The sequence below is a fragment of the Pinus tabuliformis genome, chromosome 6 (assembly GCF_031772625.1).
Source record: "Pinus tabuliformis cultivar Carrire ecotype Pingquan chromosome 6, CPIR1, whole genome shotgun sequence".
NCBI lineage: Eukaryota > Viridiplantae > Streptophyta > Pinopsida > Pinales > Pinaceae > Pinus > Pinus tabuliformis.
The window spans coordinates 2,021,572,989-2,021,596,532 of record NC_142292.1 but is presented as its reverse complement, the minus strand read 5'-3'; the positions used below and the strand labels follow the sequence as shown (position 1 = coordinate 2,021,596,532).

General features: G+C 39.4%; 1 protein-coding gene across 1 annotated transcript in view; it reads left to right on the top strand.

Annotated features, from left to right (window-relative positions):
• The window catches only part of LOC149267367 (4-alpha-glucanotransferase DPE2-like), a 125,989-nt gene extending 103,912 nt beyond the window's left edge, over positions 1–22,077 (top strand). The window contains 8 exon segments of the mRNA XM_089432399.1: positions 18,237–18,356; positions 18,709–18,806; positions 19,023–19,182; positions 19,280–19,378; positions 19,545–19,595; positions 19,597–19,749; positions 19,966–20,059; positions 21,347–22,077. Coding sequence (XP_089288525.1) covers positions 18,237–18,356; positions 18,709–18,806; positions 19,023–19,182; positions 19,280–19,378; positions 19,545–19,595; positions 19,597–19,749; positions 19,966–20,059; positions 21,347–21,567 — 996 coding nt within the window. The 3' untranslated portion in view covers positions 21,568–22,077.
• Positions 22,078–23,544: the final 1,467 nt, after the last annotated feature.

The following is a 23,544-nucleotide window of genomic DNA, read 5'->3' as shown; positions in this document are numbered from 1 at the left end:
AAAGATGCCATGACTGAAGAATACAAGTCCATCATCTAGAATGATGTCTGGGAAGTGGTTCCTAGACCTCAAGGTAAATCTGTTGTCACTTCCAAATGGTTGTTTAAGATTAAACATGGTGCAGATGGTAGTATTGAAAAATATAAGGCTAGATTTGTAGCTAGAGGTTTCTCTCAGAAAGAGGGAATAGATTATGATGAGATTTTTGCACTTGTAGCTCGATATACTACTATTCGATCTATTGTTGCCTTAGCTGCTAGCCAGGGATGGACTCTTCACCAAATGGAACAACCACAAGGCTTTGAAGAGAATGACAGGGAAACTCATGTATGCAGACTGAAGAAAGCGTTGTATGGGCTAAATCAAGCTCCAAGAGCTTGGTATGCTCACATTGATCGTAACTTGATAAAGCTTGGTTTCACAAGAAGCAGTGCAGACCCAAACCTCTACTTCAAGACAATCTAAGGTATACCTTTGATTTTGGTATTGTATGTTGATGATTTATTCTTGACAGGAGGAGAACCTCTTATCCTCCAGTGTAAGAGGGAGTTAGCTTTTGAATTTGAAATGAAAGACCTTGGTTTGATGCATTACTTTCTGGGTCTAGAGGTCTGGCAAAGACCTGGTGAAATTTATCTTTCTCAAGGAAAATATGTTGTTAAGCTTCTTGAAAGATTTGCTATGGTAGAATGTAAGTCCATGCATACTCCTATGGAAATGAACTTTAAGAAATTATGTGGCAAAGCTGCAGGACCTAGTCTGGCAAATCCCACAAAGTATAGACAACTCATTGGTGCTTTGATGTTTTTGGTAAACACTAGGCCTGGCATATGCTTTGTTGTAAACACTTTAAGTCAACATATGATTGATCCCTTTCATGCCCATTGGATTGTTGCAAAACATGTACTCAGATACTTGCATGGAACTATCAATCTAGGATTGAAATACACTGCTAAAAATGTAAGACTTCATGGATATACTGATGCTGATTGGGTTGGTAACTCTGCTAATAGAAAGAGCACTTTTGGGTGCTGCTTTAGCTTGGGATTTGCCATGATCTCTTGGATGAGCAAAAAGCAGAAGTTTGTTGCATTGAGTATAGCTGAAGCTGAGTACATTGTTGCTAGCATGGCTAGCTGTGAGGTAGTTTGGCTGAGAAAGCTTTTTGGGGAACTATTTGAGCAAGTTCCAGACACAACAGTTATATATTGTGACAATAAGAGTGGGATTCATCTTGCATATATCCTGTGTTTCATGATAAATACAAGCATATTGAGATCAAGTATCACTATATCCGGGATATGGTGCAGAGAGGAGCAGTGAGGCTCCATCACATCTCCACTGATGGTCAGATAGCTGACATTTTTACCAAGCCTTTACCGAAAAGAAAGTTCATGGTTTTTAGAGAGAAACTTGGACTTATGGACGTGACCCTTCTGGGGAGCGGTCATAGTTGATCGATAATGTTGGGCTGTCTTCCCCTCTGTCAGAGCTCACAAAATTAGTGAATGATTCCAGAAAGCTCCTGAGGATGAGGGACCTTTTGTGTAGTGTGTGCCACAAGAGTAGGCCTCAGTATGCATCTGACCCACATTCTGGGATGTGGGAAGAGCCACCTATCTAGCCAATAGATGTAGTGAGACTTGTCTTGTGACTTGTTTAGGATGCAAGTGTTCCACCACTTGATGTTTAATGAAACTTGGTTGTGTTTGATTATTGTTTGTGTGACTTGAGTCTTGTCCATGTGATGATCCTTTCCTTTCCAAATTTGTGTCAAGTGGATGACTTTTCTCTAGATTGCGACTTCATTGTTACAAATGTTACAAAGCAGAGTTGAACTGAGATGAATGAAAGAGATTAGAGGAAGTAGAGAACTTGGATGCAAAAATAAATTCCTCCCTCGCTGAGAGGGAGTGTTAAAATTTGGCAGCTCAGGGATGAATTTCTTCTAGAAGAAATCATATCTTCCAGTTCTGTTTGAACCACCTATAATAAAATTTCATTTCTGACAATTCTAATATGACTTTCCAAAAATAGTAAGTCACATCTCAATTTGGAAGTGACTTTCCAAAAATAGAAAGTCATGTCTAAATGATCAAGGATGATCTCGACATATGGAATCCACTTTAAAATCAAATCAATCATGAATATACAAGTCAAGAATTAATATTTTTATCCTTACTAATATTATTATTATGATACTATTGTTTATAAATTAGTCTAAGTCATTGACCTTTAATGGATTAATAAAATTGAATTCTCTCATGGAATAAGTAATTAAATTGAGAATCTCTTACTTAGCAAATCAAACCTCTCTCTTGGAATAAAATAGTGACTCCACACTTAAGAGAACGTAACTCTCCCCCACTAATTCAATATATGGCAAAAGTGTAACTCCTCCTCATTAAATACACTTGTAACTCCCTTATTCAATTCGATTTGTAGCTCTCACCAAATATTCTCTCATGTCTAATTGTAACTCTCTCTCTCCCTAATTCAAATTGTAACCCCTCAAGACAAGTGTACCTATCTCTCTATTCTTGGGATTAGTTACATTTCTCCTCAAGTAACTCCTTCCTCACGGAATTTGATTCTCCTATTATTGGCTCAAGGCATGAATTAATTTTGCAACTCCTCTCATTTCTTATCTATTTAAGCAAGAGCAAGTGAAAGTTGAGAGTAGCATGTTCATTGTGAAGAAGGAGAACAAGTGTTGAGTGTGTGCAAGAGAAGTGCGAGAGCTAGTGAAGAGCAAGAGCAAGGGAAGAGCTAGAGCAAGTGTGAAGGACATGATCTGATCAAGAGAAGGAGGAGATCTTCAAGCAAAGAGCAAGTGCATTTCAGCTACAAGTTGATTAGACATTGGTGACTTTATTCATTCTCATTCTCTCTCTCTGTACTATGTTGAACAATTGAAGAAATCTAATAGAAGAAGAATCATTTAGGTTTTTCCCCTTGAGGGGTTTTGCCTTGGTCATTGGACCAAAAATCTCAGTGTCTCATATTTGTGCTTGGTTGTCTTCATATGATCCTTAAGTTTATGTTCTATCTACAATTGTTGATCTGAAAAGTTGTGAAGAAGAAATATGCATTCTAAGTAATTGTAACAACATAGAACATTCAAATTTTTGCAAAGTACATTTGGTTTTCTGCAAAGTACACTCAATTTTCTGCAAAGGACATTCAATTTTCTGCAAGTACATTCAGTTTTCTACAAAGAACATTCAATTTTTTGCAAAGATTTTTTTAAATTTCTGCATAGAACTTTTAGTTTTTAACATCATCAAACGATACTTGTACATAATGTTCAACCAACACCTTCTCTGCCTCAACACAATGATACAACAATAACATGACAATCACTAGACCCTTGGCAAACTATGCATATCATATGTAAAGTGCTATGGCAATTTTCCCTTGTAATAATAAGACTTCTTCCTTGACTATGACAATTCAATTCAATATAGTGGTATATCTTTCAAGCAATTTTGCATTAATTGTTATCGGGATAATATCGGCGCGAGGAAAAAATCGGAAAAAATCAGAAAAAATCGTAATTATCGGGAAATAATCGTTTGGTACAAAAATATTCATTTTTTTTTTCAATTTTTATAATATCTAAACCATCTACAACATAAAATAAATACATTGACACATAAATATGATAAAAGAACTAATATATAAGATGTTTAATATCATTTCTAGTGCTAAAATCACACATAACATTGAATCATGTCCTGAATAGTAAGTCCTGACTCCTGAGTCCCAACTCAGCCTCAAAATATCAACAAAAAATATAATAATGTATCTTATCATGTCATAATGTCATATACAATAAAATGAAGAAAATAACTAAAGTCTAATCCTATTGATTTTCTCTGCCCCTCTTGCAAGAAAATGCCACAACTTTCCCTTACCCTCTAGATGTAGATGCTGGTGCTGGTGGAGTTGGCAGTGGAGTCTGCTATGCTCTAGAAGTTGAAGAACTAGAAGTAGGAGCTATAGGAGGTAGACCACGTCCTCTACTGGTGGCAGGGGTAGCCCGGGCAAGTGGTGTCACCTGGAAACATTACAATCTCCCAATCCTGAAGTCCTGAAAAACTGATAAGTCTGCTGGATTTTGAATGAAATCTAAAATTCTACTTTCTCCATATGAAATCCAATGAGGACGGAACCACTCTCAAACATCCTGAGTCATTTCATGGTAATGTTAAAAATTTAAGTAAAAGGATGAAAATGAAGATTAAGGAGAATGTCACTTTTACTTTAAGAATTTAACATTACCATGAATAGCATATCAATACTAGGGCCTAGACTTGATCATTAAGCTGCCCCACTCAAAAATTAATTGTTCCTTTCAAAAACAATTGCATTTCGAACATTTAGCATCCCTTATAAAACCTCGCTGCCTCGACTGCCTGCGATAATTTCCGATTTTATCGCGGTTTTTTGGAAAAAATCGCGATAATTTGAAAAACTTGTGATAATTTCCAAAAAATCGGGCAAAAAAAAAAATACCGGCGATAATTTCGAATAAAACTCGCAATATTTTCGTTCTGTTGAAAAACTCGCGATAAAACGATAAAATCACGATTTTCACAACACTGCTTTCAATGAACAGTGCTAAGTCCTTCCTACAATATAGTGAATATGACATAACACATAAACATTTAATAATTCGAAAGATAGTTCTTCAATATAAATGTCAATGGTCCGACTGGCCCCACCACATTAAATCCAAATAAAAAATAGATCAAAGTTCAAAGGTGAACACGACACCTCATTAAATCCAAATCAAATAGATTAAAGTTCAAAATTGAACACTGCGTTGTGCCTTTGGGAGTTCTGAAAGCTAACCCTAGCGAAGTCGTCTGCTCAAGACACCTAAATTCCACGCATGCCTCGGATCTTAATTCATCACGCAAAAATTGGATTATATGCCACTATGATCGAGATAGGCCTTCACTATTTCAGACTTAGAATTTATGGTATTCACTGTGTCGCTGCAAGACTCGGATTTGGCTTTGTTCCAGAATTTCAAAGATCTCAGAAGTTTCGATCCCTATCATAATGGACCCACTCCAATTCCTCTCAGAATGGACCCACTCCAATGCGAATTCTTGTTACATGTGAATGTCACGAACAAATGGAGGGCCTCGTTGTCCCTTTAGCTGCAACCCTTGTGCCAAAAAAAAGACAACCAATCTATTGTCCACTCAGAAAATATTTCGGTGCCAAACTTTAGATACCTTAAGAGTTTCGCTGTCTTCTTCAAAATATTGTTGTGCCCAAACAGGAAAAAGAGAGGCCTTCACTACCTCTTAAAAGGAGTTTACTATGCCAACAAACCACAAAATTTCGATGCCCAAAGAAAAAGATCAATCCTTGAAGAACTCGATGCCTAGACTTAATCCTTGTGCCCAAAAAAAATTAGAGAAACCAATCTAGAATTTCACTCTTCCTTCAGAAGTATTCTTGTGCCAAACAGAGAGTAAAAATGGAAAGGTGTCAACTAGGGTGGAATCTTTCACCATCACAATTGACAAGAGGAAAGGGGTCTTAAAACCCCCAGAGCCTCATGCTTAAAGCAAATAAAGGTAATTGATCCAATCCAATGATGATCAAATGAAATCAACCCTCATATATTTATAGATTTCCCAGAGTGATCTCTTCCTCTTAATTGATTGAGTAAATTTTAGTCCAAACCCCAATTTGGGTTTCTTTGCCCAGCTGCCCCAAAACTTGCCCAAACATTGGGTGTTTTGGGGTTTTCTTCTTTGCCCAGGACTATAGCCTGCGGGGATCAATAGGCTACTTCATCTCTTGAACAATTAATTTATCAGGAACATTACAGTCCCCCCTTCCATTTTTTAATTTTTCAAATACCATCTAGGCTGGTAGGACTTTTGCTCTGATACCAGTGTAAAGTGCTAGGGCAATTTTCCCTTGTAACAATAAGACTTCTTCCTTGACTATGACAATGCAATTCAATATAGTGGTATATCTTTCAATGAAATAATGCTAAGTCCTTCCTACAATATAGTGAATTTGACATAACAAATAAACATTTAATAATTCCAAAGATAGTTCCTCAATATAAATGTTAATGGTCTGAATGGCCCCACCACATTAAATCCAAATAAAAGATAGATCATAGTTCAAAGGTGAACATGACACCACATTAAATCCAAATCAAATAGATTAAAGTTCAAAATTGAACACGACAGTGTGCCTTTGGAAGCTGCTCCGACAGCTAACCCTAGCGAAGATGTCTGCTCAAGACACCTAAATTCCACGGGTGTCTTAGATCATAATTCGTGGCCCAAATATTGGATTATATGCCACTGTGATCAAGACAGGCTTTCGCTATTTCAGACTTCGAATTTATGGTCTTCGTTGTGTTGCTGCAGGACTCGGATTTGGCCTTGTTCCAGAACTTCAAAGAGCTTAGAAGTTTGGCTCCCTCTCAGAATGGACCCACTCCAATCCCTCTTTGAATGGACCTGCTCCAATGTGAATTCTTGTTACATGCGAATGTCACGAACAAATGAAGGGCCTCACTGTCTCTCAGTAGCAACAACCCCTGTGCCAAAAACAAGACAACCAATCTGCTGTCCACTCAGAAAATATTTCGGTGCCAAACTTTAGATCCCTTAAGAGCTCCGCTGTATTCTTCAGAATATTTCTGTGCCCAAACAAGAAAAAGAGAGGCCTTCGCTACCTCTTAAAAGGAGTTTCTTGTACCAACAAACCACAAAATTTCACTGCCCAAAGAAAGAGATCAATCCTTGAAGAACTTGCTGCCTAGACTTAATCCTTCTGCCCAAAAAAAAAAATAGAAACCAATCCAGAATTTCCCTCTTCCTTCAGAAGTATTCCTGTTCCAAACAAAGAGTAAAAATGGAAAGGTGTTAATTAGGGTGGAATCTTTCACCACCGAAATTGACAAGAGGAAAGCGGTCTTAAAACCCTCTGAGCCTCAGGCTCGAAGAAAACAGAGATAATTGATCCAATCCAATGATGATCAAATGAAATCAACCCTCATATATTTATATATTTCCTAGAGGGGTCTCTTCTTCTTAATTGATTGAGTAAATTTTACTCCAAACCCCAATTTGGGTTTCTTTGCCCAGTTGCCCCATAACTTGCCTAGACATTGGGTGTTTTGGGGTTTCCCCCTTTAACCAGGACTACAACTTATGGGGATCGATAGGCTACTTCATCTCTTGAACAATTAATTCTCGTGAACATTACATCATAAGACAACTACAATATCATTTATGGCAGTTTAGGACATCTACAACAATACAACATAATGAAAATTCTCTACAACCAACCATAGCCTTTGATCCAACTGCAAAGCATACACTGTCCATTGACCTCAAACTGCAATACAAAGTCTGTCCAAAGCATAGGATTCTCAAAGTCTCTCCAATGCACGATATTCTCAAAGTCTGTTGATGGATTGTTAGTATGTCATTGATGTATCTCTGATGCCTTCAAGGTGTTGATACAATATGCACCTATGATGCCTTCCACGTGTTGATGTAATATGTTATTTCGACGCCTTCAAGTTGTTGATTCTTCTAATGCTGAGTCTCTGTATTTCTCAGAACTAGGGCACAAAGGAACTTTCCAGAACTGCCTTTAAGTACAAAGATCAATGATCATATACAGTGTGCAAGATATGTGATCTTTGTCATCAAGGGAGGTCTGATCATATAACCGTCTTCAGATGTGCACAGGTCCGTGGCTTAAATCTTTAGGAATTGAGCCAAAACTTAACCATAAATTCAACACAATAATGGATTCTTGAATTAAGACTTGAATGCTCATAAAATATCATTGTTTAGGGCTTCGCAAGAATCAAAACATACCTCAGGAGTCTCCAAAAGGCGCCACAGTTAGGCAGTGGATCCTCAACAATTAGTGCGTATAGGTGGTGTTGGAGTAATTGTTTAGGCTTATCTTCACAGAAGCTTAAATGACAATTCAAGTATGCCCTACCATAGGGCCAAGTTCTCTCCACAAAAAATACCTCAGGTCTAGGGTTGTGGGGGAGCGCCCCCCCCACAAATCGCCTCCCAATTCGCGCTCCGCTCAGGAGCTAGTCGAGAGCACGTTCCCGAAATCGCTCCTGAAGGGGTAGCGATTTCGGGAGTGCACTCCCTTTAAAAAAATGCTCCTTGGTTTTTAGGGAGCGATTAGGGGAGCAGTGGCTCCTTTACGCTCCGGAGCGATTTTTAAGAGGGGGAGCAGTTGAGGAGTGATCGCTCCCCCTCATAAAACTCTCTCTTGTCGATGCCGAAAAAGGAGACAGTGTGGTCGAGAGAGAGGGGCGACGGCCAACGGCGGAGAGTGATAGGAAAGGGAGGGAAAGGGGCGGGGAAAAGGATAAAAAGACCCTCTCCCCTTCCATTATTCACAATTTCATCCATTGGAGAGAGCAAGAGAGAGGAGCTTGAGGAGCTTGCAAGGGAGATTGGAGCTTGGAATTGAAGGCCAAAGAGGTAGGATCTACACTCTAATCTAACATTTTTTTTATATTCATTGCTAAATAATTTTCTTTTCTCTATTTCCCATCCCATTCCTCCATTTTTTTGCAGACTCAAAACTTCAAACATCATGGCGATATGGCTTGGCATTTTCTTCTTCTTGGTTCCTTTTTTGGTTATTATGGTGTTGGAGAGTAGAAGAAGGAGGGTTGATCATGCTGAAGAAGAGGATGAAGAAGTGGGTTATAGTGGATTTGATGAAAGCCCCGGAGAGGAGTACCTTGGTGAGGAGGAAGAGAGTGAACATGATGAGGCCCCAAAAACTAAACAAGACCAAACCGCATTGTGGAAATATGTTTCTAGGCCTGAAGGAGGGAATGGGGGTGGAACCACTAAATTTGCATGCCCCCATTGCAACAAAACTTACACAGGTTCATACACTTGTGCCAGAAGGCACCTATGTGGGAAAAGGCCATGGGATGAAGATAAACCAATAGGAATCAAAACTTGTGTAAGTGTGTCAGCAACACATAGAGCCAAATACATAAGGGAAGAGGAGGAAGCCCAATACAAATCTAAAAAATCAAAGGTTTTCTTTGAACATAGCTCACAATCACATCAACATGCACAAAGATCTCCTTCAACACCCTCCCATGGCAGTGGATATGGAGGCACAAGAACACACATCTCTTTAAGGCGTAGAACCATATCAGATTTCCTTGACGAAGGGTGTAGGAATGATGTGGATTCAAAAATTTACCGGTTTCTCTATGCATGTGGGATACCATTCAATGTTCTTCGCTCACCTTATTGGCATGAATTGGTTTCTGCCATAAATGATGCCCCCAAAGGATACAAGAGCCCTGGGTATGACAAGGCTAGAACCATTGGAATTGATCATGAAAAAGAAAAAAATATCACATTCTTTGAGTAGAATGACAAATTCTTGGACTGAGCATGGGGTGTCCATTATATCTGATGGATGGACAAATATAAGTGTTCTTGCTGTGTCTGTTAGTGGTGCCATATTTCTTTCAGCATATGATTACTCAGAGAAGTTCAAGACCGACATCAACATTACAGAACCATTGCTTGAAACAATCGTATTGGGCCATACAATGTCATCCAAGTCATCACTGATAATGCTGCTAATTGTAAGGCAGCGAGAGCAATTATTGAGGATAAATATCCCAACATATTTGGTCTGGGTGTTTGGTTCACACAATGAACCTTTTGATGCATGATATATTAAGAACAAAAACCAACAATACAAAAGGATTGGTGATTTGTACAAGAGAGGCAAACAAATGATAAAATTTATTACAAGTCATAGCAATACCCATGGGATTTTCTGTAGTCACTCAATATTGGAGCTGTTGAAGATTGCGAAGACTAGATTTGCTAGCTATTACCTCATCTTCAGGCGCCTTTTGAAGGTAAGAGAGTCATTGGCTAGCATGGTATCAAGTCCACACTGGCAGGTATTAAAAGACAGGGTTACAAATGCAACTGACAAGCAAGGTTTTGAATAGGTGGAGTAGACCGCTCTTTATGGTTTGTTTTGGGCACGTATGTGGCAAGTATTGGAATTCACCAAGCCCATTTATAACATGATTTGTTTTGCAGATATAGATAAACCAGTGATTGGGGAGGTGTATGAGCAGATGGATACCATGTTGGGGCAAATAAAAGATATTGTTCGAGAAGATGATCCCAACTTGTATACATTGATTCACAATTGTGTGTGTACACATGTTCCACTACATGCCTTGGTGTATATCCTTATGCCAAAATACTACTCTCCATCTTGGTTGGGCCACTCTGCACCTAGGGGTGGGGTTAGGATCAAACCCCATACAGATCTAGAGGTATCTACAGGATATATGCAAGCATTAGACAAGTTGGTACCTGACAAGGAGGAGTGTGCTAATCTGCGTCTTGAATTAGGCAGATACTTTAGTTGCACTGGTTTGTTTGGTTCTTTGCATGCAATGGAAGATAGAGACAGATTTGATGCTTTCACATGGTGGGAAGCATATGGTGGCATGGGACTTTTGCCAAAATTGGCAAAACAAGTTCTCTCACAGGTTGTAAATACTTCTTCTGCAGAGAGGTGTTGGAGCACCTACAACTTCATACATAATGTGAGAAGAAACAGACTCAATGAAAACCGGGCAGAAAACTTGGTTTATGTGCACTACAACTTGAGGTTGTTGAGTCATTATTGTGATCGGGCTTATGAGGATCCAACATATAAAATTTGGGACAACCACCCAGAGGACGATAATTTGGAGGATGGCACTATACATCTTGAAGAATTGGAAGCAAAACTTATGAGGGATAATGATGAAGCAACAACAACCATGCCACCACCACCATCCAGTAGCAGTGCCAGTGCTCGAGTTCCAAGTATTGTTCCTTTGTTGCTGCTGCCTCCATCTACATCCTCACGTGGAGGGCATGTGCCTTTTGGTTTTGGTCGTGCAACTGTGTGGGAGGAGACTCCGAGAACACCACCACGACTTGCTCAGAAATTAGATATTTATCGTGGCGGCAAGAGGAAGCTGTAGATAATAGATTTACTTGTCTTTTCTAGTTTCTAGTAGTTTTAATAATTGTTGACTCTTTCATATTTATCATGATATTTTTTGTAAACAATATATGACAATTTAAGTTTGAGTTTGAAGTTTGAAGTTGGCAATTATAACTCATTGGTAATGAATTATGAATATGATGCTTCGTGAAAGTTGAAAGTTGTTTCATTTCATGTTAGATATTCTTTGTTGTAATGGTTACACTGAGCTTACAAGTACAATTTTGGTGATCAATTATGATAAATGTTATATATTGAATTTTGAAAGCTTGAAACTTTAAGATTGATGAATCATGAGACTCAATATGTTGTATGTTACTAACTTGTGGACGTGGTTGATGAAGATTATAACTTCTAGATGATTGTTGTTGTATGCTTTTTATATCTAATTCATCATTCCACACGCTTTTGTTGACATATATGCATCAAAATATAAAAAATATAAAAAAATATATATTATATAAAAAATCGCTCCCAAACCGGGAGCTTCTGAAAATGTCGATCCCGCTCCCGCTCCCGCTCCCCATTTTCTCTCATGCTCCCAAGTAACCTTGCTCAGGTCTACAACATGTTATGTGCCCTAACAATGCTGAAATTCTCAAGACGTCTTCAGATCTATATGCACAAAATAACCGTTAACTGATGCCAAAAATTCGCTGCCAACGAATATGTCTCAACGTGCTTAGGTTCCTGTCCTAAAGAGGTTTATTTCATGACTGTCTCAGAGTCCGATCAGATTCTTCCAGATAGGACTTGGAAGCTCACATAACTTACTGCAAATAGCCCACAAATCTGCTGATAAAATCACAATGTATTACCCAAAACAAATCCCTTCAATGACTAACCTGAAATGTTATAAGGTGGCTCTCGGATTTCTGATTAGGGCACTGCACAGAGTGATAAATAATCTTGGACTAGGTCTGTTCTAAGGCTGAGCGAATTCAGATCATGCTTGAATGCTTGCTGCTTGGAGGGCGAATTGGATAGACTCTGGTCTGTGTGTAAAAGCCTCAAGAAAACTTCAGATAGGTCTTGGTAAATGGCCTCAGAACTTCAGTGAGTCCCCTTATCCAAAGAAAAACCAGAACCTTGCTTCAGATCATCAAAACATTTTTTCCATGGTAGGTGCCGAAACTTCCAGAATGAAAAGAACTTCAAACATCTTGAAGGAGAGGCGAGTAAGCCTTGAAGAGAAAGCGAATACCCTCAATCACCTCCAGCGAGATCCCAACCCAAACAAAACAAGAAGATTCAAGATTAATACCTGACCTCCTTCATTGATCTTCAGGACTCCACAGGGCCACAGATGTATTCTTGCTTGGGATCTCTTCCTTAGACACACAATGGAGGTTTAGAATGATCTCTCTATATACAAGTGTGTAGGCCCTTTTTGGGAGGGAGACCGACTTACTTTTGGAGGGAGATTTCAATTTTAAATTTCAAATTTCATTGGGGCAAAACCCCCACATTAATACACTTATGACTTGATTTGCATTTTAATATTTAAACCCCTCCATAAAATACTTTAGTCACAAAATATTTGAAATGACTTCATAATTTGTTGGCTAATGATAAACTGCCAGTTCACCTCCTTTTGGGGACATTGACCACAACAAGGGGGCCTTGACCTTTTGAAAGGCCTATCTTTCAAATCGCGAGGAGCTACAAGGCGTGCCATATATCGTTAGAATTGGCATGACGAGGAGCATCCAATGATGATGGTCTTAGGAGCAAATCCACTGATCTTCATCCTAAAAGTCATCAACAAGTGCGGGGCTTCTAGGGCTTCTTGACCATTAGAGCTTCAATCAATGCAACCCATACAGATATTAAGAGCATTCAGGAACCGATGTTGGCACCAACGAAAACACCATTCAACAATTACAAGGCTTTTGACTTGTGACCTTAGGCTTACAATGGTGTGAAAAATGTTGCAATAGATATATAGGTTCCCTTGTAGAAAAAGGAGTAATAGGTCTCACACTTGAGCTTAAGGACTTTATCTTGAGAAGCACGATTTTATTGTAATGGAATACCAATTTACATGCACAATTTGATTACTAAATATATTAAGAGTTCACATGACATGTGATGGTACTTTGATCAGAGTTGATTTAGCACAAATACATGCTGAATGGTTTCAACATTTCAAATTTGGCATTTTGCAAGCATGGGATTGTAACTAAATTCATCACATTTGGACACTTACCTTCTAATTTGTGAGAAGTTCTGAATGTACACATCAAAAATTCTACTGCAATCACTGGTTTATCATCTCCTACTTGTTCTTTGCATTTAACAAGTTATTTAATTACGTAAACATCGATGAAAAACACTATTGCAGCCTACACATAGATATAGACCATGAACTGAAATAAACTGAGACAATCACACAAGGGACACCATTATTTTTGGACAATCGTCCCCGAAAAAACCCAATTCGGGAAAACCGGTGCAACATATAGAGGGTTTGTATTATTAAGCAGATTCTTGAATACAACTAGGGTGCCAAATGCGGCTCACCCAACAGAGAATAACCTTGGCAGAAGTATCTCTATCTGGACACAGATATTTCAGCAAATCCAGCAACTGGATGTTCAAACTCCACAAATGACAAATGTTGTTCCCAGTGCTGGGTAGCGATGGCTGCTCCAAGATCTGCGCTGGAACTGCGTCACCTCCTCTAGGAGTTGTGTCACCCTCTCAATGAGCCTCCCTTGCTCAGAAAGTTGATATGCTAGACCGTTCTCTCTCTGCCCCACAAAAAAACCCCAGCGCTGCCTCTAAGGGCCTGCGTTAGCCCTTCCAGCTTCTGCATCACCTGTGTCAGCCCCTCTAGCCTCTGCGTCACCCTCTCTGGAGCTGCGTTGTCTCTCCTAGTGCTACTCTGCCTCTCTGCTATGTATTCTTCGGCCTTGGACTGAAGTCCCTCTGCCGAACTGCCCCTCACTGCAACTCAGATCACTAGCTCGATTTTCTCAGCAAACCTCGCCCCAGAAAAATCAAATTCTTTGATCAATTCGGTGTGTCTCCAACTGACCCTCAAGCCTCCTCTTATACTTTTCTTGTTGACGGATCAACGACCGTGATCTAATCTCTAATCAACGGCTAAGATTAAAACAGGCTTGATCCTCGTCACTTAGAACCTTCTCACCCATATTCTTATTAATACACGTTAATATTTTTATTTTTATTAGACTTAGGAACCCATTAAAAATATTAATTATTTTAATAACTCCTCATCCGGGTGGAATTTCTCCAAACAATTTTTGGGTTCTGGAGATCTCCCTCCACCAAATTTCGAAGCTAGAGCACATCCGATGCTACCCAAAATCAACACTCCCTCTTAGCGAGGAATGTGCTCTAGCAATACTCCCAACTAGAAGCATCACACTGATCCACTGCATCGGTCCTCTGTGCTGCTGATGCTTGGCCTGCTGCCCTTCATCCACTGCACTGTTGCTTCTTGTATTGCTGCCCATGACTCTGCCACTGCCACTGCTACATCTGTACTGCATCTCCCTCTCAAAATGTTGCATCATGCTGCCCATAGCACTGCCACTGCTAACTGTTGCACTGCAACTCAGTTACTGAGAAGTAAGCAACTGATACTTCACCCAAAAACTGACATCTTGGTCAGTATGGATGCCTCGTGATCCTGAAGCTACCTCTGCTGCTAATTTGTGTTGACCCTTTGCTGCCATTGCGCTGCTGCAAACTGCTCTGTGCCTCTCGCACTGCTACAACATCCACTGCGCTGCCTCAGACTTTGGCACTCTAGCTTTGCCATTATTGCTCCATCACACCTCGCACCAATCGACACTCGTCATTATGCTACTGTTGTTAAGGGCTCTCGTATTTGTATGTGATCCAGGAGTTTGGGCACCTCAAGAATCCTGCCAGCATGTAGTCCTCTCGACTACAACTCCATGTCGCCCCACCTATTCTCTAGAGGCGCATGAGCACTCATGGCACAATCGTCATCCTCACCTTCCTTGTCTACCTTCGCTGGAGCAGCCTTTGAGTCAGAAGCCTCCCCCTTGCCTTTCTTCCTAGGGCACTGAGTGGCATAATGTCCCAGTTCCCCACAGTTGAAGCATCTGACCTTGGTTATGTCCTCCTTCTTCCTCTTCTGCTGTCCTGCTGATGCGAGAGCTGCATCCTCCTCCTCCTCCTTCTTGACCTGAGTTCCCTTGCCACTACTCCCTGCCTTGGTCAACCTCCTGAGCTCTTCTTGTCGAAGAGCTGCCCACATTTCCTCCCAATTGGGGAGAGTTGCTATGCCCAAAATACTTTGGACAAATGTCTCCCTTCCTCGGTGATTGCATTCAAGGCAGTCTTGACCATGAACTCAGGATCTGGTGTAGACCGCACGGATGTTAACTAGTAGCAAGTCCCTTGCAACCTGAGAAGGAAGGGATCTATCTCCTCTACTTTTTGCATCTGATATTGTCTCAGCTGATTTTCTAATAGTATCTTCTGTTGCACGGAAGAGCCCTGGTACAAGGTGGTTAGGGTCTCCCACATTTCGCTTGCTGTTTCCTTCTTAGCAATATGTGGGACTACATGACCTTTGACCCCGTCTAGGATCATGCACTTTTCCTTCGCCTGGGCCTCCTCGTACTTCTTTGTTGCATCAACGTCAACTGGAACAACAACCACTTTCAAGGCATAGTCCTTGATGCGATGTTTATCTAGGATTGCCAGGATCCTGGCCTTCCAGATGACAAAATTGGATGCTCCGTCCAATCTGTCCTGATCCCTCAACCCATTCATTGCCATCTGTGCTCAAAAAATAGGACTGTTTCTCTTCTCCTTCTCCTACTGTCAATCTAGCAAGACTTTGGATTTGGATTTCTTTCACGCTAGAAATCCTTTAAGGAACAAGCTCCTCTAGACTCCCCCTGAGTCCTGATTTCCTTCACGAAAATCCTCCTACCAACTGTCGAATCACTTCCTCTCCAATCCTCCTTTGCTGCTGCAACCTGGATCTAGATTTCTTTGGCTAGAAATTTGTCAAGGCAGTGACTCCCTCTACCTCGGCTCTGTCTCCATAGGCACTGTTTTGCACCAATAGAATCAGTGCCCCACCAGCTCCTCAAATCAAATCTGCTCTGCTTCCCTAGCCCTGACAACTGACTGATTCAAACCTCTCAGGCAGTGCGCTGGCTCAGAAAGCTGACGCAGTCACTGCGTGGGCTCCTCTCTAGCTCTGCGTCACCCTCTGAAGGCTCGAAATGCTGACGCATGCACTGTGTGAGCCTCTGCGTCACCTCCTCTAGCTCTGCGTCACGCCTGTAACTGCTCTTTTGCCTCTGAAACAACGCTGTAACTCGAGACAACTGCTTCTTTGTAGCAAATTCTCTGGATTTCTCGGCTGGTGTCTTCAATCTCCTATGATCTGCAATGCTCTGATACCATGTGAGAATTTCTGAATCTACACATTAGAAATCCTACTGCAATCACTGGTTTATCATCTCCTACTTGTTCTTTGCATTTAACAAGTTATTTAATTACATAAACATCGATGAAAAACACTATTGCAGCCTACACATATATATAGATCATGAATTGAAATAAACTGAGACAATCACACAAGGGACACTGTTATTTTTGGACAATCGTCCCCGGAAAAAATCAATTCGGGAAAACCGGCACAGCATATAGAGGGTTTGTATTATTAAGCAGATTCTTGAATACAACTAGGGTGCCAAATGCGGCTCACCCAACAGAGAATAACCTTGGCAGAAGTACCTCTATCTGGAGACAGATATTTCGGCAAATCCAGCAACTGGATGATCAAACTCCACAACTGACAAATGTTGTTGCCATTGTTGGGCAACGATGGCTGCTCCAAGCTCTGCGTTGGAATTGCATCACCTCCTCTAGGAGCTGCGTCACCCTCTTAGTGAGCCTCCCTTGCTCAGAAAGTCAATATGCTGGACTGCTCTCTCTCTGCCCCACAAAAACCCCAGCGCTGCCTCTAAGGGCCTACGTCAGCCCTTCCAGCTTGTGTGTCACCTGCGTCAGCCCCTCTGGCCTCGTGTCACCCTCTCTGGGGCAGCATTGTCTCTCCTGGTGTTGCTCTGCCTCTCTACTATGTATTCTTCGGCCTTGGACTGAAGTCCCTTTGCCGAACTGCCCCTCACTGCAACTTAGATCACTAGCTCGATTTTCTCGGCAAACCTCGCCCCATAAAAATTGAACTCTTTGATCAATTCGGTGTGCTTCCAAAACCCGCAAGCCTCCTCTTATACTTTTCCCGTTGATGAATCAACTGCCGTGATCTAATCTCTAATCAACGACTAAGATTAAAACAAGCTTGATCCTCATCACTTAGTACCTTCTCACCCATATTCTTATTAATACACATTAATATTTTTATTTTCCTAAGTTTAGACTTAGGAACCCATTAAAAATATAAATTATTTTAATAACTCCTCATCCAGGTGGAATTTCTCCAAACGATTTCTAGGTTCCAGAGATCTCATGTGTTCTAGCCCCTGCACCAAATTTCGGAGCTAGAGCACATCCGATGCTACCCAAAATCAACATAATGTTGTTTTGAGTGAAATCTGGACTCTCATTGTCCCTTCCATTTACAGCATACTTGAAACACCTTTTCACACTTGGCATTATTGAGTCTTGAAGCAAAATCAACACAGCACATTTTCTATTTGGTTTCTTGGGTCAGTTGTATCAAGTTAAAGTTAATCTGTTTTTGCACTCACACATAATTATCTAGCTTAAATTGACCATAGGGACACCTCCCAAGGCTAGGAATCCCCCTTTCTTCACTCTAAAGAGTCTGGCAAGACCATTGGAGTGAAAGTGGGTGCTTTGCCTGATAGTGCCTCTAGGCTCACAATTTGTGAATAGGACTTTCTTCACTTGGTGAGTGTTTGAGTGGTAACACATAGTATCATCTGAAAGGTTTTACATTGATATGTTACTAGTATCATATGAAAGCTTTTACATTGGTGTGTTACTAGCTGAGCTGCTTAGTATGCACTGAAGACCAAAAGCATAACTTCTGTGAAAGTATTTTTCTAGAAAAACATTCATTGCTGATTTTTATTTTGTAAAAACATTTTATGGTTATAACCTTTATTTATTCAGTCTGAAATTTGTAAAATGGTTATTTGCAGTTTAAGGAAGAGTATGCTACAGAGAAGAAGATCCTTTCTAAATTGAAGGAAAACGAAGAGACTCCAGAAGCGCTGACGAAAGCAGAAAAGTTAAAGAAGGGGCTGTTTGATCTTCTACACGTAGGTCATCCATGTTTGCTTGTGGGATGAATTACAAAGGACCATAAAAAAAAACAAGAAAATATGTATCCATAATTGAGGACTTGCTAGGTCAACGTATAGTGTTTTTTTTGTATTTTAATCTAATAAGGTCTACCTTTACTTCTTCCTCAATTTCCTGACAAGATGCTACACCCTGCTAACACTGCTTTTTAATATTTCCGTTTCTTCTCGTTATATATATCTTAGATTTCATGTCCTACAATCTTCTGCTGCTTGCATATTTTATATTATATATGATGATTTGTGTAAGATATTTCTGTTCACATCTGTGATTAGTGTTGCTCATCTTTATCTCTTCTTCTAAATTCAGGAGATTGTTCTAATCAGAGATCCAGAAGATCCAGGGAAATTCTATCCTCGATTCAGTCTTGAGGAAACAACTAGTTTCAGAGAATTAGATGATCACAGGTAATATGGAACCTGTAACTGTAGATCTAAATCGTAGAGCATACATGTTTGCTAGAAATTGCTTTTGTTAATGTTTCTTCCTAAGCATATAAATAGAATCACATTTCTGGAATTCAAGAGCTTTATTATTAGGTTCCAGCAGCATTTTAAGTTTCATATTATTTGAAATTTTAACTTCATATCAAGGTAATTACAAGTTTTGCTTTCTTGTTGCAGTAAAAATGTTCTAAAAGGAATGTACTACGATTACTATTTTCATCGGCAAGAGAGCCTTTGGCGACAAAATGCGTTGAAAACGCTTCCAGTTCTATTAAATTCATCAGACATGTTGGCATGTGGAGAAGATCTTGGGATGATTCCAGCTTGTGTGCATCCTGTATGTTGGTTGGTGTAGGGTATTGTATATCCATCTTTTATAAGATTGATTTTCCTTCTTGCAAATGCTGGGCCTGTTGACGTTGAACTTTCTGCAGGTTATGCAAGAATTGGGTTTAATTGGCCTCCGCATTCAACGGATGCCTAGCGAATCTGATCTAGAATTTGGTATCCCTGCAAACTATAGCTATATGACGGTAAATATACTGGCTAGATTTCACAATGTAGACAGATATTGTGGTTGAAAGTAAAATTTCAGCTGGTCTTATGCAGGATGGTCAAGGTGTTAGTGGTGATAAGATTTCTAAATTGAACTGTTTTTTCTTTGCAACAATGTTGATGTATCGAAATTTAACTGTCTAGGTGTGTGCCCCATCATGTCATGATTGTTCTACCTTACGTGCTTGGGAAGAGGTGGGAAGAGGATGAGGGAAGACGCATTCGTTTCTTCAGGAATGTGCTAGGGTACAGTGAAGTACCACCTAGTCAGTGCAATCCTAAAGTTGCCCGTGCAATAATTGAGCAGCATATTGAAGCTCCATCAATGTGGACAATTCTTCCACTACAGGTGAAATACCGTTTATGCATTTTCCCCGTTTTGTCTCGAGAACAGAGACGGTTTTAACCTTCTTAGCTTCCTATTTATTTTGCTTGTTCAGTGTTTTTTTTTCCATAATATGCCTGTTTGCATCTCTAGCTTTTTGTAGCCTGTTAAGCATTAATGAATTTTTTCTTTAAGTACTTCCATGTGACAGTAAATCAATATTTAATCTTTCATGTTCAGGATCTTCTAGCATTAAAGGAAGACTATGGCAAACGGCCAGCAACTGAGGAGACAATCAATGACCCAACGAATCCTAAACACTATTGGCGCTTTCGTAAGTAACATGTTTGATTGTCCTTTAGTAGTTTCTTCACCTTTCTGTATTTGCTAACCTGCTCTTATGACAGTGCACGTTGTGGAGGAAAAGAAATTATAGTTTTATGGAACCTGATGCAACTAATAGATAAAATTTTACAGCACTATGCCAGCATGGGCTATTTATGTGAAGTTTATTATAGAATTTACAATTGCATGTGAACTGTTTGACAGAATGCCTCAGTAAAAATCTATTATTTCTGTTATTTTGAATGGCCATAGTGACAGTGTTCAAAGGTTAGATCAGCATTAAGGTTATGGGCAGGTTATTGAAGTGAATTTCGTATGAATTTCATGTGGTTCAAGTTAAGTCTGTGAACATATAGTAGTTAATGGTGTTTCAACTTTCAGGCCTTGAAATGAAGTGCAACATGCTCATGAAGTTTTCATATGGAATTTGACCTTCGAATATTGATCTTTCAATGTAGCCCTGATGTCCAAGGGAGTTATATGTGTAGCCGAAAGATCTTCTTGTGCATTAGCTTAGATTATATCTGAAGTATTGTTTCTGGTGAGATTAGTCAAGACCAGGGGCATCTAACATGTCCCTTTACTAAAACATTCCAGAACCCTAATTACCAGGTATTTGTGTCATCTCTCTCAAACATCTGGACGCCACCTAGAATTGGTGCTTTTCTAGGGATTTGATTCATCACGGTTCCTTACAGTCCAAGTCAAAGTTGTAAAGAGATCATAACATTTAGGGCAGTATATATTATATTTCAAACAAGTTAAAACTTGAATTGAATCTTTATACTCGAATTTTAACAGCATTTTATTCTGGTTTCATGTTCGAGTTTTAACTGTGGAATGCTATGGTTTTAATTGTCAAGTTTGGCAAATTCTGTCTTATCATGTTATTTTTCTTCTAAGTGAAACTGCATAATGGCTTCTTGGAGTAGGCTGGCATAAGTAATACATAAATTGAATGTAGCTGTCTTTGTAGAGCAACTCGATCTTTCCTCTGTTATATTCCCATGACCTGTTTGAACTTTGAAGCATTCTCTTTTCTTGGATACGAGTTTGCTTAATTCACTTATGTTGTCCATGTTGTTCTTAGTTCAAACTGTTTTAAACTTCACTTTTCAGCTATTTTAAGCTATAAGTTTGGGAAGGTAGGCACCTTGTATTTTTGCATTTTCAAATTTATGAAGGATTTGGTGTAGGGCAGTGAAATTTGTTTAATTGATACATCCCAGCTTGATTACATTCACATATTGACATGAGTTTTAACGCTTGGTTTTAGGTGTACATGTTGGTCTGGAGTTGCTCCTTGCAGATTACGAGTTTCAGAGGATTATTAAAGATATGGTTAAGAGTAGCGGAAGAGCATTTCCTCCAGGGGAAAAAGGTGATATTCAAAATGACGCAGATGAAATCACGTGCTCAATAGAAAGGACAAAACTAATGGATAATGGACGTGAGAATGGTTGTGCACCCTTGAATTTGAGGGACGCCGAAAAATAGCACAAAAATTTTGAAAATAAATCACTCAATGTAATTATTGAAAAACATAGGTTGACAAAATTTTAGAAATTATTCAGAAATTTGGTATTCCAGGAACTTATTGCATCAATAAGATTCATATTCTATGGGCATATGTTTCTCTTACCTACATAGAAGCTCATTAATAAAAAAATTGAGCTGAAGCAAATACCTGAAGACGAGCACACGCTCCCTCTAGATCAGTTATGGATAGAGAACTCCAGAAGCCAACAATGGGATCCCTTTAATTAGGCTTTTTACAGAAAATATGCAGACCCTCGAGATTATTTTCTTCCTCTAATAACCAGGAGTTTGAAACTTCAAACAGGGAGTTCTGTGGGAGGCACTATTCCAAATTTATTGTATTTCTGTTTGGTTGATTTATTTTTGAATATAGTCTGTAAGCGGACATATGGTGTAAACTTATCCGCTGGATGTTGGAACATAGTTATTCTATCACCAATTGCAAATTCATTGTCAGCTTGAGAGCCACCTCTTGTTGAGTCTGACGACTCAAAATGATCACCACCAAAGGAATGTGACCGTAGTACATAATGAGTCTATAATTTATTATAGACTATGTATTTGGAACCATATTCCTCTTAATGTGTTCTTAACTCATGTATTTATATCATAAGCTGTTGTTTTTCTCACAGACCAGTAGAAGAGAGAGAGAGGGCTCAATTCTTTAATATATGTTTCCAATGGCTCTGCAGACGAGCCAACTGTTTATTTTTAGTATTTACCATCATGAAAGAAAAATTAGATTCGATACAACTAAGTAGTTTGAAGGAACCAATATTATGTGGAAATATCTGATCAAATAAAAAATTTCGACCCTCAAATTGCTCAATTCGTAAGTTCAACGTTCAAACAATTGAAATTGATAAGATTTGTTTTTTGGTCTTTTAATAGGCGAGAAAGCATTTGTATGTCAGTGATATGATCACAACAATATAAACTCCTATGTTTTAAGCAGTAGGGATGATTCAAATTTCTGAATTATTCATTATTTTGTAGTTGTTTGATTTTGATACGATTGAGAAAGCACATATGCATCATGGAAGCATTGTTTTATTTTCAGGTAATTTGGTTAAATTCCAAAGGTGTTTTCGGTAGTGTTACCCTTTGTATTGTTTGGCGGGTGAATTTATGATTTTCATCATATCACAAGATTTTCCAGATTGCATGTATGGAGGAATGTGTGGAATACACATTCATCACATCACATTGGAGGCATTGGAGGAATGCGTGGTACACAGTGCACACATTCATGGAGTTTCTTTCATTCATGACAGTTTTGGTTACATCCAGATGGATTGAGATGTTGCTTTCATTTGATTGTGTTGGAGGAGGAGGCTCACTCCTTTTCCTCGATGGATTGTCATGTTTTGATGGCTTTTGGTGCTTTCTTAATGTTAAATGTTAGATGATGAGATGCTCCCTTAATGGTTATGGTGTTTGTTAATAAGATCTGGATTGAGATGTTGCTTTCATTTGATTGTGTTGGAGGAGGAGGCTCACTCCTTTTCCTCGATGGATTGTCATGTTTTGATGGCTTTTGGTGCTTTCTTAATGTTAAGTGTTAGATGATGAGATGCTCCCTTAATGGTTATGGTGTTTGTTAATAAGTGGGTATGCTAGTCCATTGGGGTGTTGCCAAGAGTCAAAACTTGGTTAAACTACTTAGTGTGTCTCATGGCAGTTGTGTTAAGCTTAGGAGTATAGGGGCAGTCCCTTCGACTTGACCCCAAGCCCCCTCAATGACAAGCAGTAGGGCTATCGATTCTTCTAATTAAAAAAAAAGAAAGGGAAAAAAAAGAAAGGAAAAGTTGGCAATGCTCCTAGTGTTCGATCTTTTGATATTGTAGTTGCTCTCTTCCCTTGTCATCTCTCATACGTTAGGAGTTTCATGAGGGGTTTTGCTTAGCATGGCATGCTTGGTGTGTTTTACGGAGA